The 14,942-nt window shown below is 34.7% G+C and overlaps 1 protein-coding gene across 1 annotated transcript; it reads right to left on the bottom strand.

Moving 5' to 3' along the window:
- Positions 1–3,044: 3,044 nt before the first annotated feature.
- LOC104470284 (UDP-glucose:glycoprotein glucosyltransferase 2-like) lies at positions 3,045–14,502 on the bottom strand. Its single transcript, XM_010085178.1, has 9 exons — positions 14,484–14,502; positions 14,238–14,271; positions 12,854–12,938; positions 12,276–12,458; positions 10,855–11,015; positions 10,441–10,555; positions 6,652–6,768; positions 4,947–5,091; positions 3,045–3,267 (listed from the first exon to the last, which is right to left on the bottom strand). The coding sequence occupies exons 1-9, from the start codon at positions 14,500–14,502 to the stop codon at positions 3,245–3,247; spliced, it is 882 nt and encodes a 293-aa protein (XP_010083480.1). The 3' UTR covers positions 3,045–3,244.
- Between the last annotated feature and the right edge of the window lie 440 nt (positions 14,503–14,942).

Genomic DNA, 14,942 nt, shown 5'->3' with positions numbered 1-14,942 from the left:
GTGGCCCTCCTGTGGACCCACACCAACAGCTCAACATCCTTGTGTTGGGGGGCCCAGAGCTGGATGCAGTACTCCATGTAGGGTCTCACCAGAGTAGAGGGGCAGAATCACCTCCCTCGACCTGCTAGCCACGCTCCTCTTGATGCAGCCCAGGATCCGGCTGGCCTTCTGGGCCACGATCACACATTGCCAGTTCATGTTCGGTTTCTCATCTTCCGATACCCCCAAGTCCTTCTCCCAGGGCTGCTCTCAAGCCATTCTCTGCCCAGCCTGTATTTGTGATTGGGATTGCCTCAACCCATGTGCAGGTTGGTTTATTTTCTGTTGAACTTACTAGTTGATATTAAGAATGAGACGTAGAAAAGACACTAATAGTAATATAAATTGTATAAGCTCATAATTTGAACAGTTTACTATCACTCAATATTAGTGCGCATTTGAACCAAGTTTTAGTAGCTCCTATAATACAGGATGTGTGTTCTTCCCTTTCCCAGAGCAGAGCACACAGATTGGAAATTGGCAATTAGGAATAAGCTCTCTCTGCATCTCCGAGTTTTGAACATTGCTGTTGCTTTCCAGCACAAACACTTTTTTCAGATTAAAGAAAGAGATTTGAGGACTTGCTGCAATTGTTTTTGGCCTTGGATCTATTAACCAATTATTTAATGGTTACTGTATAATACAAAATAATACAGAAGATAATTATTTTTTTCTCCTGCGGCACCTTTAGTATTTTGTACAAGATATACAATGCATTGGTTTGGTATTAAAAAATATAATTATATGCTAATGAATCAAAGTGCTGCTTTAAAGAGATACATCACCAATCCAAACCACAGCCTCTTACTAGCTAGTATGAAGACAGTTAACTCTGTCTCAGCTGAACCCAGGACAGAGAAGTAGTTAATGTATTTGCTAGACCTCTTTGTTTTAGAAACCAATACATCATTTCAACAAAGAGCTTTTCTTGAAAATACCACTAGGCAGGAAAAATAAATGCTGTAAAACCTTTTTTTTTTTTTTTTACAAATATATACAACACTGTAGAAAATGGCATGAAACCTTTAAAATCATCATTGTATCTCCAGCAAATTGTATTTCTGAAAGATTATATTCTAATCATTTAAGTAATCTCAAGGAAATAATATTTAAAGAGCTATTTCTTTTTAAAAGCCTGTAGAAGCAATCCAATTCTTAAAAGAACAAGATGCTACAGATAAAATGAACAAGAAATCAGTACATAAATTACCTGCTTTTTATACTGTGTAACAGAAATTTCCCACACAGATAATCGTAACTAAAGAGAACAAAGGTTTCATAAAGAACCTTTAACTTCTGGCGTAAAAAGAAAAAATGAGCTTTCCTCTGTACACTTCATGCATGAAATTCCAAGACAGATCAATGTGAAATGCTGCTGCAGAGCTAACATCAGGCTGGAAGTATAAGTTTAAAAGAAAAAGAAGTATGCAGTTGAATTATGGTTTTTTTCTCTGATATGGTGTATCAGTTTTTTCCTTATTACGCACTGGATTTATAGTAATGGTGCACATACATCTGCCAAGTCAATTATAAGTCCATCTATAGGGTATATAAATACCAACTTAAGAAATTCCTATGTTCAAATATGTTCAACTTGCTGTCTGATATCCTGAACTAATGATGTCAGAGAACAAGTGCAGCAAAGCAGATAGTGAAGTGAAACGGGATAGCTAAAGAGAACTGAAATTAGGATTTACTGATTCTTGCTACTGGGTTACACAGGAAATACTTTATTGGGTACTTCATACAGAGAAAATGCCCACAACATAACTTTTAAAATCCTTAGGTGACAGGTTGAAACTGTTCCAAATACATAAAGATAATACAATGAAAAATACAAAATCCTGTAAAAAGAAAAGTGTACGTCCAAGACTTGAAAACTATCAGCAAAGCATGATTTTAAATATTTGTTCTTAGAATAAGCAATTTTGGATAAGCTACACCTGAGGACAGTGACAGTTCATACAAAATATGCTTTATTTTTCTTATTATTTATTCATTTATTTGCCAATATGAAAATATTATGCAACTCATCATGGATTCACTCATGCAACTCACCATGGATTCACCCACTTAGTGCAGATTACCTTATCTTATAGCATTTCAAGCATTTAGACTGACAGACTGCATTAAGCCACTGTTATAAAAATTTGTGGTCAGTCGTACCTATTTTGAAACTAGCCCAGCAACAGAGCATGTATTTAAGGCACTAGATTTCAGTTACCAAACAAATTTCCTATTTTCAAATACGTGTATTGCAAGGACATTTCACTGCTAATTTTTGTGGGATCAAATTATCAGTAGTCCATTAGAGCAATAGTTTTGTTAGTCTGTATTTGGAAAATTACAGGAGACACCACTGATAGTCAAAATTACTTGGCTAGTTTATTATTTTATTTTAAATTCTAAACAGAATGATGGTAATCAGAACTGACTGGAAACACCTTTCAGGTACTGATGTTCTGATACACTGTATGCTGGTTAGAAAATCATCTGAACCAGAAAACATAATGGAATTTTATGGCATACTATTGAAGTGACCAAAAGGAGCCTGAGAATCAAAAACGATTCTTTGTAACTTAGTAAGAGTGCAGCAATCCAGCTTAATAGATTAAAAATGACACTGCTTGCTTTAGTAAGCTTCAAATTTGAATGAAGATTCATGTGGTACTAAAGTACAGAAGCCTTTTTTTTTTTTTTTTTTTTTTTGTAGAGTCTTTGCTACACCGAGATTTTTTTCTTGTGACTACAACATTTCTTCAGGGACAAAACTATGGTCATATAACCAAAACCCTTTATATTTAAATACATTAGCTTAATGCATGTAATAATACACACAAAACAGTTTTCACATATGTAGTGAATGTGTGTGGCATATATCTTCGAAGAGTTGAACACACACACACACATCATTCTTTTTATTCTAAAATCCTCTGGGCAAAGTGTCTTTTAGGGAAGGAAAAGAAAACCAAAGAAATTAGGAAAGCTACTCTACACTGGTTTAAAAAAAAAATCAAGTACCTGTGGATTTCTCTCTTCTGTTTATGTATTTTATTTAAAACTTTTTAAATAACACTATAAGTTATAAAATATTTGATTTCACATTAAAGAATTTTACAAATAGTGCCAATGTAACAGTCGTAACTTCCACTCAGTCTTTTGCAGAAGACTATTGGGCTATCACCACTGCTGTTTACAGGCTGTGCTAAAGTTCATCATGCTTAACACCTGTAAGCAAAGGAAAAAAAAATTATAAAAAACAATTAGATAAAGACTTAATGACTAGTTTTGTAAAATATGGATAAAGCCCTTTACTTTCTATTTACTGCTAGTCAGTCAGTCAGTTCAGGAACATGAACTTCATTTTTAGAGCCTTGTTAAAAGTTGACCATAAGCTTTCACAAAGGATAAAAACTGTTTATAATAAAAACTGAGTTTGTCCCTGATTTGAGTCTTTTATTTATCTGCTAAGTTTTTTCTTCACTCTTAAGAGCTGAGATCACCTCTTTTTTGTTTCACGTTACTCCAAGAAGTCAAGTCTTATTGGAAGTCCTAGAAGAGGGAGTTGTTTTCTCATGCTGTTTAACTAATTTTAAAACTATTTTAGAAAAAAACCCCAAACAAACAAAATCTGTAAACTAAAATAAAAAAACAAATTACAATATAAATTGTGTATTACGAAGCATAGCACTGTAGTCCAGTTATGAAAGCTGTGTGCCATACCCTGCTGGAAGATCATGTTTTCCGTTCTAACTTGCCAATCCTTAATAATAATTGTTTTCATGGCAGGTGTCTGCTGCATCAAATTTATTTTAGTGTCTTCTAATGCCATGTGTTAGGGAAAACATACCTGTTTGTCCAAGAAAGCATTCTGTTCATTTCCAATATGGGAAGCTGTAGCATTGCCATGTGTGGGGGCAAAGATTTGAACTGGCACAAATGTGCCCGTTGCTGTCCCTGTGAAACATGCCTCAGACTTGGCCATGCAGTAACATATCAGAAAAGAGCAGCTCAGGAGACCTCCCAGGACTTCCTACCTACATTTCCCAGCGACTCCAGACACACTCCCAGTTTCTCTGTTCTCAGGTGCCTGGGTAAGGGTGAGAAGAAAGCTGCCAACATGTACCTGGGTTTGGGTAGCTGTTGGGTGGAACGTACAGGGACAGAGAGCTACAGAAAAGGAAACAGGACAGGGGACTGAGACTAGCAGAGACACCTCTAAACCACAGTCTGAAGACAGAGGTAGCAACATGGAAATTTCCAGAAAGGAAACCTGAAAGGAGGGGAGCTCAAGTAGCCGGGTGCAGAGACCACCTCTGCAAATCTGGGCGGTACAGAGAAAGGGAAGGAGACAGTTCTGCTCTGTCAGCAGAGCAGCAAGTGGGTTTCACGCAAATGTCAAGGCAAAAAGATAGATAAATAAGAAAAGATAAGTAACTGATACCTTACTACTGCCTTAAGATAGGTGACCGACACTGAGGACTCAAATTATTGAAAACATTTTTGTGAACCAGTGAATTAACAGAGACTCAGTAACCTACTGCTCAATAGACTACACTGAGTTAAAAGGTACGAGCTTCAGATTCCTTAAGTGAGGTCTAAGCTAACGTACTTCATTTAATATTTGTGGCTCAAATCATACGAAATGGTTGGTTGTGTTTGAACTCTAAGAATAGGACACCACTAACAGTCTTCTTGTAGATTTTGTCATGAAACAAAAGATTTTATCCTCTTAGTGTAACTCCTATGTAAAGAAGCATCACACAACTTAAAAGACCCAAGCAATTTCTTTAAGTGCAGGAAAAATTGCACAAATGCAGCATTTGTGCCTACTGACCTCAATCTTAATTTCCACAATATTGATATTTATTTTAAAGAGCTAACAGATGAATATGCATGTAAATTACCTTTTTGAGAGAATGATGTTAGATTTTTCTTCTCTTTTTCAATTTGATGTATTAGTTTTCGTATCTCGGAGTCATAGTCAACCCATTCGGGAACTATCCGGGCAGCAGCCTTTAATTTTGGTTCTTTAGTTTGGGGATTGTTGCACTGGAAGTTTAAAACAGTAGATGTAAACAAAGTAAATGTGAAAATACCACCTCTCCAAGGAACTTTAAGTGATCTTTTCCTCAACATCCCTAAAAATAAACAGCAGAACACCAAACGTATTATTGTTAAAAACTAGCTATGTAATCATATGGTGACTGGGACAACATTCTGAATGTTTCAAAATGGTCTACGATTACTTCTAAGTAAAGATAAGTTTAACATCAGACAGAAACTGCTCAAGAGCAAATCATGAAACTTGACAAGGAATTCAGAGAAGTACAGTAAAAAATCATTTACGCAAAAAAAGACAGTATTTTTCAGAGAACTGCTATTTACCATTGATTCTAGTCACCATACCAGTTTAAATATCTGTCTAAAATTCTCACATTTTATAAACGTGGCTATCTCTCACCAGCTCCCAGTAATATATGTACTCTCCAACATACGACTTTGCTCTAAATTGTTTCATACCTAAAATAATTTCACTAGAATTTACAATTTCATTGAAGGACAGTGTGCACGCTCATTTACCTTTATATTAATCAAAAAAATCACACAAAACAAATTGTAAATAAATCCCATTTAAATAATTTCAAACATTTTACTGTAAGTACTTTTATTTTCTCCTGACTACATGGATAGCAGAGACATAACTAGCACAAGGCTACTAATATTTAGACCAAGTTATACAGGGAGATACAAGCTATACATTAGCATATTGAAATTAATCTGATATGGTTTTTATTAATTTTGTGATGCATCCTTTAGTGTTGTCTAGAAAAGATATTGATTACTTCCATAAAATAAGTGGAAATCATAATAAAAAGTGATAGATGATAATGGGGATTGAAAGAAGATCTAGTAATGTAATTTCAATCTTTCTTGAAGAGTACCCATGTTAAAATAAGCTTTCTTATGCACTAAACAACTGCAAAGACACAAAGAAAATGAAGTTATTTGCATACTGAATATTCGCACCAGATTCCAATTGTCTGTTTTTTTTTCAGAATTATGGCCCTGAAGTATGACTCACGCTGCATGGGGGATTGTCAAAAAATGAGGACATGGGAAAAATGGGATGGGGGTAATAATGACAGAGATGAACATTTTCTCTCTCTTCTTTCAATTCCCAAAGAAAGTAATTTTCTTCTTTCTACGAGTGGATAGTCTCCTCAGCTTTTTAAGCTCTGTTTTATCTCCAGCTTATAATGGTGAAATCAGCAGAGAAAACCATGATAACATTAATGCTCTACACAGCATTTTCTGAGGAACTTGCTTTGTAGGGAGCACAGTTCGCAGTGCTTCACTAGAGGTCCACTAACCTGACGGAATATGGAAAAAAAGACAGGGAATGATATGTACAGGTATGAAAAACGCTGATCATATCCAGTTACAGATAGCAACATTTAATTTTCAGGTTTATTTCAGGAAAGGAAAGTAGTGTTCCAGTGCCTTCCAGCAAGGCTGCCTCCACGCATCGCATATGTGCATTTCAAAAGCCACAGAAATTATAGTGAAATTTTTAATCTGTAAAACTAATTTAACTCAAAATCAACTCACCAAGTCTATTGTTTTAGCCTTTTTCTTGGATTCATCATCACACCAGGTTTCACACCAAAGCCATTCTTGAGGGAGAGACTTAATAGCTACTTGATGAATCATATTATTGGGAAGATCCTGTACAAATTTTGAAAAATCATAAATTAGCATTGAATTTAGTGTAACTGGTTATCAGGCAGCTACTTAAAAGTACAATATCTTAGCCTATTACCACTTCTGCAAATTGCTCTTACGTTTCCTTCTAAGTGCTCACCTAGTTCTTTTTCAGGTAGACTCAAAACTCTCATTCTGATGGCCAATTCCACCTCCCATTTCTTAAGTAATTTTTTCTTGTACTTAGGTCTTTCCTTTCTTAGCTTCACATAAGCAATATTACTGTCTGAGACTTATGGTTCAGGTACTGCATGTCATACTATAAATACTACTGAGCCAAATTAGACTGTGTGAAATTATTAAAGCATAACTTAACCATCTTTACATTCTTCAAATTTGCAAAAAAAAGCTCAAAAGCATATGATTATGCCACTGCTCTAAATTTAGCCACCTTCTAGGAAAATGGATTCCAGAAACAGGAGTGTGAAAAGGAAAAGCTTTTATAACCGCTATTCTGGCTATTTTCCTTCCTTCAGTTTAATTTTTTTTTTTAAACCTTTATTATATAGTCAAGTATTCTAAGCATGAAAATTCTGAACCAGTACGTTGCTGCATGTAGGGAACAGCATTTACAAATGAGACAAAGCTCAGGTGGTCATACACTGCATATACTCTGGCCATAATTAAAAATAACAGGTGTAATTAGTCGATCCATTTGTAAGCTCCTTCACATGTGCAACACTTACATTATATTTAAAAAATAAGTCTCAGCACTCGAGTATTAGTCACATCTTATTTTGCCAATTCACATTGCTAAATGTGATGGAATAAAATAGCACATAACTGCATTATAAAAGGCATATTATTTAATTCAAATATAGACATTAGTAAAGGAAAATCACATCAAATGTAAGTACACTGAGAGTCAAGACATTTAGACATTATTTAAATGTTTTCTTATTTGAAAAACTTCAGTTCTATGAATTTTTGGAAGATAAAATAAATGGTTTATCAACATCTCAATATCAAGAGAAAATGGATTCGTTTTCTGTTGTGCCTCTCTGACCTTCTAAATGAGATCACAACTGCTGCGTTACTACAGTAACTCTCAAAGTTGTGAATTTTTAAATTGTTATATGGAGTAGAAAATAGAAAGACAGCTACTAGTTCCAGGATTTAAAGTAAATTGAAGTACATTTAAAAATAATTCTGAACAAAAAGTTGCTTATCCTTTCAGAATAAAATTAGTTTTTCTCAAAAACACTAAAATACATCCCCCAAAAGATCAAAGAGGAAATATTAATGAGTCAGAAAAATAAAAGAACAAGGGTAAGAACAGATTGTTTTTACTGTCAGTGCCAAAATTCTTGTTCATCCAAAATATGTAAACATCTGAAATGAAAGTCTTCTAAACTTTTACACACAACCTTTAAAATTTGTTCTTTGATTTGATTTACAATATGAGTGTTTTCACATTTAGTCAAATAAACTACATAATTTTAAAGGAGGACTCCTCTAAAGCAGCATCTTTATTAGAAAATAAAACCTAAATTTAAAAATCTAAAAACATTTCCGCTTAATAAGAGATTCTACTGTCACATTCCTTTCTGCTGATTTTTCTTCTTTAAGTAAAGAACATGATAGTTAATGATCTATTTTTTAAACAGATTATTATTAGTATAAATACTTTAAGTATTTGTTTCGTCATCTTTATATAGATAGACATTTCCATACTTCTCTTTAAAAAGAACAATCAAATGTGCTGTTCTGGAAGTCTGGTTTTTATCATGTGTAATTTTTCTCCCTAAGAGTTCTTTACTTACTGTCCTTGGCATTTAGAAGGACCTTTTTCCCCACTCCATCTGCTTCGGTTTTGTGGATTATATTAGCATAACCTTAGCTACCACCCATGAAGGCAGCAGCACTGGCAGATTAGCAAAGAGCTGACTGCTGCTTCTTAGAAAGGTGGTGAGCACTCCAGTCAGGTATTTACAATAAAAAATAAAAAAAAATTATCGTAATGCATCCCTATTAGTAGATAAAAGCTCTTCATGATTCTGTAAAAGATACTGCACTATGGTTTGTATTTCTGTGAATGATACTGTATTTGGTGTAGGTAGTAGCAACGAAGGTAAAGTGATTCTAATCAATACAGTCAGAAAGCAGATTACTATGAAAATATTACTTTGAAATGTTTCCCATTCCAAAGTAATTCCAATTTCATTCTGCCAAGATTTACCTACCTTAATGTCTGCTCTCAGCACTGATGTACTGAGGGAAGGGTATCTGATACTTAAGTGGCTTTTCATTTGATCCAACAGTTTTATAAGAGATATATGCTATCAACTGTTAATGCTGCCATTGAAAGATAAGAATCTCAAAACTGAACACATTCTTAATATTTTGAGAACATTAGATAAAACTAATGACTATTTCTAAGAAGCAGCATTATGGTGGAAGCCCTGCAACCAGCTTCTGAATCTTAAAGGTCTTTCTCGAAGACACCTTGTACATACAGGTAAGACTATGTTTGAAAAACACAGCTAATCACATCAGGACTCTTAAGTGTGTGATACTGGGCCAATAATTCATTCTACTGTCTGGAAAAGAGAGGTAAAATCTGACTATTGCTGTTACATCAGTCATAGCTTAAGGCTGCTCCAACTCCCTGTGCCCACTCTAGTTTGAGTTTCCATTTTTCTTTGTCCAGTATCATAAGAACTGCTATTTTAAATTTTTAATTTTATTTATGGAAAAAAAACAAGTGGCAGTAGTATACTTAGGTAGGGGAGAGAGAAACTCACTTGTGGAGTAAGGGCATGGAATGCAGGCATTGAGAGGTGTGGGCTTTGCTACTCTGGGGTCTCTTTACTATTATAGGCAGGTAACAAACCTTTTGTGCTTTATTAATTCCACAAGGAAAATTACAAAAGTAGGGACAATCTCACTTACTAAGCCCTCTGAAGTTCACCCAAAGAGAGACATGAATAAAAATATTATGTACTCAGGCAGAAACCAGTAGAGCTGTGTTTTCAATCTTCTGCTGAGCTAAAGAGCCTCTGCTACACAAGAAAAAGTTAAATTTAAGTACACTCTGTACACCTGGGATCTAGTTACATAGAATCATAGAATGGTTTGGGTTGGAAGGGACCTTAAAGATCATCAAGTTCCAACCCCCCTGCCATGGGCAGGGACACCTTCCACTAGATCAGGTTGCTCAAAGCCTCATCCAACCTGGCCTTGAACACCTCCTTGTGTTTTGCACTCTTGACTTACACCACATAGCTTTAAAAATTGGTGTAGTTATATAAATGAAGGCTACAGACACCCCAGGGTGACCATGCACAGCAACCACTAGAGCGCATCAGCAGTTAGCTTACAAAAATTAAATTTACATTAATAGAAAAAAGGAAGAAAAAGAGAAAAGAGCTTGTTAAAGAAGAATATAAGGACAGTGGTGCAATACATTTGTTCTCTATGCTGTTTTTCCCTCTTTTTTTCATATTGAACAACTATTTAAAGTAATAATTATCTGTTTTTCTAAAGTGTGCTCATATGCACACCTGAAGATTTTCTACAACATCAGTAAAGGGCAAATAGTTTCAGAATTACATAACATACATAGGAAGATACAAAATGTCTGTATATTAAGACACAAAGAAAATAAAAAACCAAACTGCTTGAAGCCATATATACCTGATCTAGATTTGACAGACTGTTTGGATCTTGACTAAGAGCCTGGTACTGGCCCCGAAGCCTATCTCCAGCTGCAATCTTTCTGAACTTCTTCAAATCCACAACATATAAGGCACTACAAAGATAGAAAAGAGAACAAAGAGTTGTGGAGTTCCACCTTATTTTTAATAACATTAATAAAAGTAACAAGAAACCAAGACCTGTTCCCATCCTAAAGGAATATTTTTTTAATTAAGTAGCTGAAGCTACAAACAAAAAGTGAAATCAATACATCATCAGGATTCATGCCTTATTCATCTCTTGCTGAGAATGACTACAGGGCAATTGCTTTTGAATGCCTCAGTGATCGATACCAAGACCGAGATTTTAATCAAATTCACAAACTGCACAAAAACATGTAGGAAGTAATCATACCTAATATGGTATTTCCTTTTCCCAAGATGTGATGCCCAGTATCCTGATTTCCAGAAGCGGTACCCATCCATTTCTTTACGGCTGTCACAGAAAGGTGTGTATCCATAGGGAGCTCCATTTAGATCCAGATCTCTGAGTTCTTTTAGGTCACTTCTCACAATCTAAATAGAAATATATTTATTTTTATAATTTAATACTGTTTTTAAGGTGTGCATATGAGGGTAGGTATTGCAAAAAGCTTCCCAAAGTTTAATTTTCAAAAAACCTGAGACACTACAACAGTAGAGTATACATAAAGTATTGCACTGGAATTACGTTTACCAAATTATTGTTCAAGGAAAATAAAATGTGTTTATTCTGTGGCCATCTGTATAACATATTTAATAAGTAAATTACATAAAACAAAGTATATTTAATTCATAAGCCAGTGTTTCTTGTTGCCCAATATTAAATTCCTTCATGCAGGAGTATAGCATATAGGAGTATGCAGGAGCGAGCATCTCCCGTTACATTAACTTGGGCACTCCAAGATTATGCCATCATTTTAAAAATCTTTTTATCTAGCAGTAAAGTACTATTAAAAATAGGTTATGAGGACATTTTACAAATGTCCTTTATTTATTAATCAATCGTTCTTCCATCAAACCCCACTAATGTAATTTATCAGTGGTTAAAAAAAAAAAAAGTTTTAGCTGTTTCGGAGTACAAAGAAATCCTTACAGTAGTTAGGACAGACAACCAGTACTACTATTGTATCCAGATGAAACTGCAGAAAGTTGCAGTCTGCATTGCTACATCTAAATTTAATTTATTCTCAAGCTTCGGAAAAGGACCAAAATACGTATTTGTTCTGAGGTTTTTAATGACCATGTGAGAGACTCTTCAATGTCTTGTCTGTTTGAGACAGCATGTTAACTTTCAATCTATTATACAATATTCATTTCTGAGTGAAAGACTGCATACAAATTTAAGATCAAAAGAGGCAGGATTCATCCTAAAATACATCAGCCATTTAGAATATCTAGAATTTGTTCAGGTAGTCTGAACTAATCACCTCAGACCCCTTCCACAGTTAGTGGAGAAGTCCTCTCACAATCAGCCCAGAGACTGAATCACTCGAATATGCCTTAGGTGAAACGCACCTTTAGATCGCACATACCTCTCCAGGTGCCCTTCTCTCCCTACGGGCATTAGAGGCAATTTAGGGCAACTCAGTGTGATGAGACTCTTTAACTTCTACATGACTAAAGACAAGTGAAATTATTGCATTTCACATTCTGCAACACCACTGGTTCTGCTCATACAACTGCAATAGTCTTACAAGACCACCATGTGAATGAAATGGCCCCAGAGAATGAAACTCTATCAACTGAAGCCAAACTGAATTCCTTACACATTTATACAGCATTATTTTTTCTTACCTGGTCAGCATCGACAAATATGATTTTATCCACAGCCAAAGGGAAAAGAACATCCAAAAAAAGAATTTTGTAGCCCCAGATAATTCTTTGTTTTTCTGTCTGTTGATAAAGCCAGCGGGGCCACTTATACTGTACTAACTCATACTTGAAACCATACTTTTTAGCCATGTGAGGAATAACATCCTGAAAGAACAAAGAACCTGTTAGTTGCACATGTATGTGACACACAAGGACTCAGAAGCAAAAAGAGGGAATGTTGAAACACAGTTGCAGCTGTGTTGGCTTTACCGACTACATAATTATTATTTTTAAATGTTTCTTTAGTTCTAGCAGCATCCTCAGCTATGTAAATATAAAAAGCATTTCCTTCAAGCTCTTGGAGACTAGCAGCAGAGAATAAATTATTATAATAGATAACTGGGCTTTGGGTTCCAGGAAAGAACCATACACGAGACTTAATGCATTCAGAGATAATTTCCAACTGTGCAAATTTAATTTGAATTATATAAGTACTCAACTGTAAAAAAAATACTTAAAATTTTTAAGAAAAAATAATAAAAGGAAGATGTCTCTCCTACCTTAAACGTTGGGGAGAGATAGTTTTTCAGAAACCAAAATTTAACTGGTGTTTTTGTATGATGTAGGACAGAAAGCATCATAATTCTGTGGAAATATAAGTCTATAATAAACAAACAAATACACATACGTCATTAAAATTCAACTGCACCGAAAAGGTGCTAAAGCTTTCTAAGTATAATTTTCTTTAACCCAGTTTAAGCAGAAATTTCTGTCTATTTCTAATTAAAAGCATTTGTTCGAGACTGCTTTGAGATGGATTTATTTGATCCAGATTAGTTAAGCAATATTAGAAGGAACAACTTCAAAAGTGGGTCTGTTCACAAGTTTATTCTAAGAGAGGTGCCTGACAAAATTAGAATAACACTTAACACCTTACATGAATTTGGCTTCTGAGAGAACTTATTTTAGAAATATATTGGTTGAATTTAATAGGTTGTTGAAATGAAAAACACTGGAAAAGAGAAAGCATAATTCAAGTTAAGAGACTCTTGAGAAACCCTTGATAACTGTAAAAATCACTATTTTGGTTCAATTTTTTTTCACTATTGTGGCATTAGTTTGTTGTAAAAAGCAGATAAGCAATGCCTTACGATCTTACAAGAGGTCAAGTCTGCCTTAAAAATGAAGAAATAATAAACTTTAAAATAAGGTAAAGAAGCATGTAGAATATTTTTAAATCTTTTCTCTTTTAAAATAAACAAGTCTTTCCCTTTGTGAAGGTTGTTGTAGATTGAAGGAAAGAAACACAGATGCTCAAACTGCATCAGACTACTGAGAAATAAAAATCAAAACATATTAAAATAGTACTTTCCAAATAAATATGCATGAAGGAATTGTGAAATCCCATTTTAGGATAGAAAGATCACTAAATCTGACACCTGTAGACAAGTACTCAAAGAAATCAGAAAAGTTAACAGAAATGGTTGTGAACAGATTAGGCAATACTGTAAGAACGCCTTCAAAGCAATCATTGCTTACTGAATGAACACTGAGGTGAGTAAGGCCATATGCCCATGTAGTAGTATCCATAGTTTGGACTTAACATCAATAGATACAGCCCTAGTGAAGTCACTGCTGTTGTCTTTATCAAGAGAGGCTGAACTTCATCCTTTATTTTCACACTTCACACATGCATTCATGAAAGACATGGTAAACATTTTTCTTTCTTCAAAGAGTAATGGTATTTTTTAACATCTGTATGTTGAATCATTTTATTCTCAAGCAAAGATTAATTTGGTCCTCACTGTATACAACTTTTCTATGTTTTAACAATTTATTCTTTACATCTTTTTAAAAAAGTCAGTTTCTTTAAACTGCTTAATTTTATGATGAACACTTCCAGTATGCTGATGAAATTCTCATTTCCCTCTTAGCTCTCCTTACCTTAAAAAGCGTTCATATAAGTGGCCTGAAGCAACTGAAAAAATGTTAAGAATATCACTTTTCTTTTCATTCTCTTCTGTTGGAATTTCTTCTGAAAATCTAAGAAAAAAATCCCAAATTTTATGAAGTATACATTCATCAGAAAGAGAATACTACTACATTACATTACCATTAAGCTCATAAAGAATCAAAAGTAAGAAAACAGATAAAAGAAATACTCATCCTACAGTAACTGAATACCCTTACCTTCTACCCCACTACACATGCCTACGGTACCAAAATCTTTTGGGAGCAACACCTCATGCCCCAAATGATGGCACAACTGCCATCTCCACTATTTTCAGTCAAACAGAACCCACATTTGGCAAGAACTCCATGTCTTATGAAAGCAAAAATCAAAGGCACACAGCCAAAATATCTTGAGAACTGGTTATTTTAAAAATCAGTAACAGTTATTTTTCAAGCTTCATCCATGTGCATTCTACATCATAAGAAGCAATGCATATTCTTGAGGCAAGGGATGCCTGCATAAGCTCCACAGGTGGTGGAGCTGAACGTATACTCTAAAATACAGCCTGAACACAATATAAAGATGTCCACACCAGGCCAAACCACATATTTAGCCCAGTACCTTACCAACAGCAAATGAGAAGGCCAAGGAGTAGTAGCCTTTTGCAGAATACTCGCATAATATTCAGTGGTCCG

The sequence above is a fragment of the Pterocles gutturalis genome, unplaced genomic scaffold (assembly GCF_000699245.1).
Source record: "Pterocles gutturalis isolate BGI_N339 unplaced genomic scaffold, ASM69924v1 scaffold7731, whole genome shotgun sequence".
Taxonomy (NCBI): domain Eukaryota; kingdom Metazoa; phylum Chordata; class Aves; order Pterocliformes; family Pteroclidae; genus Pterocles; species Pterocles gutturalis.
This window is presented reverse-complemented; position numbering and strand designations above follow the sequence as displayed.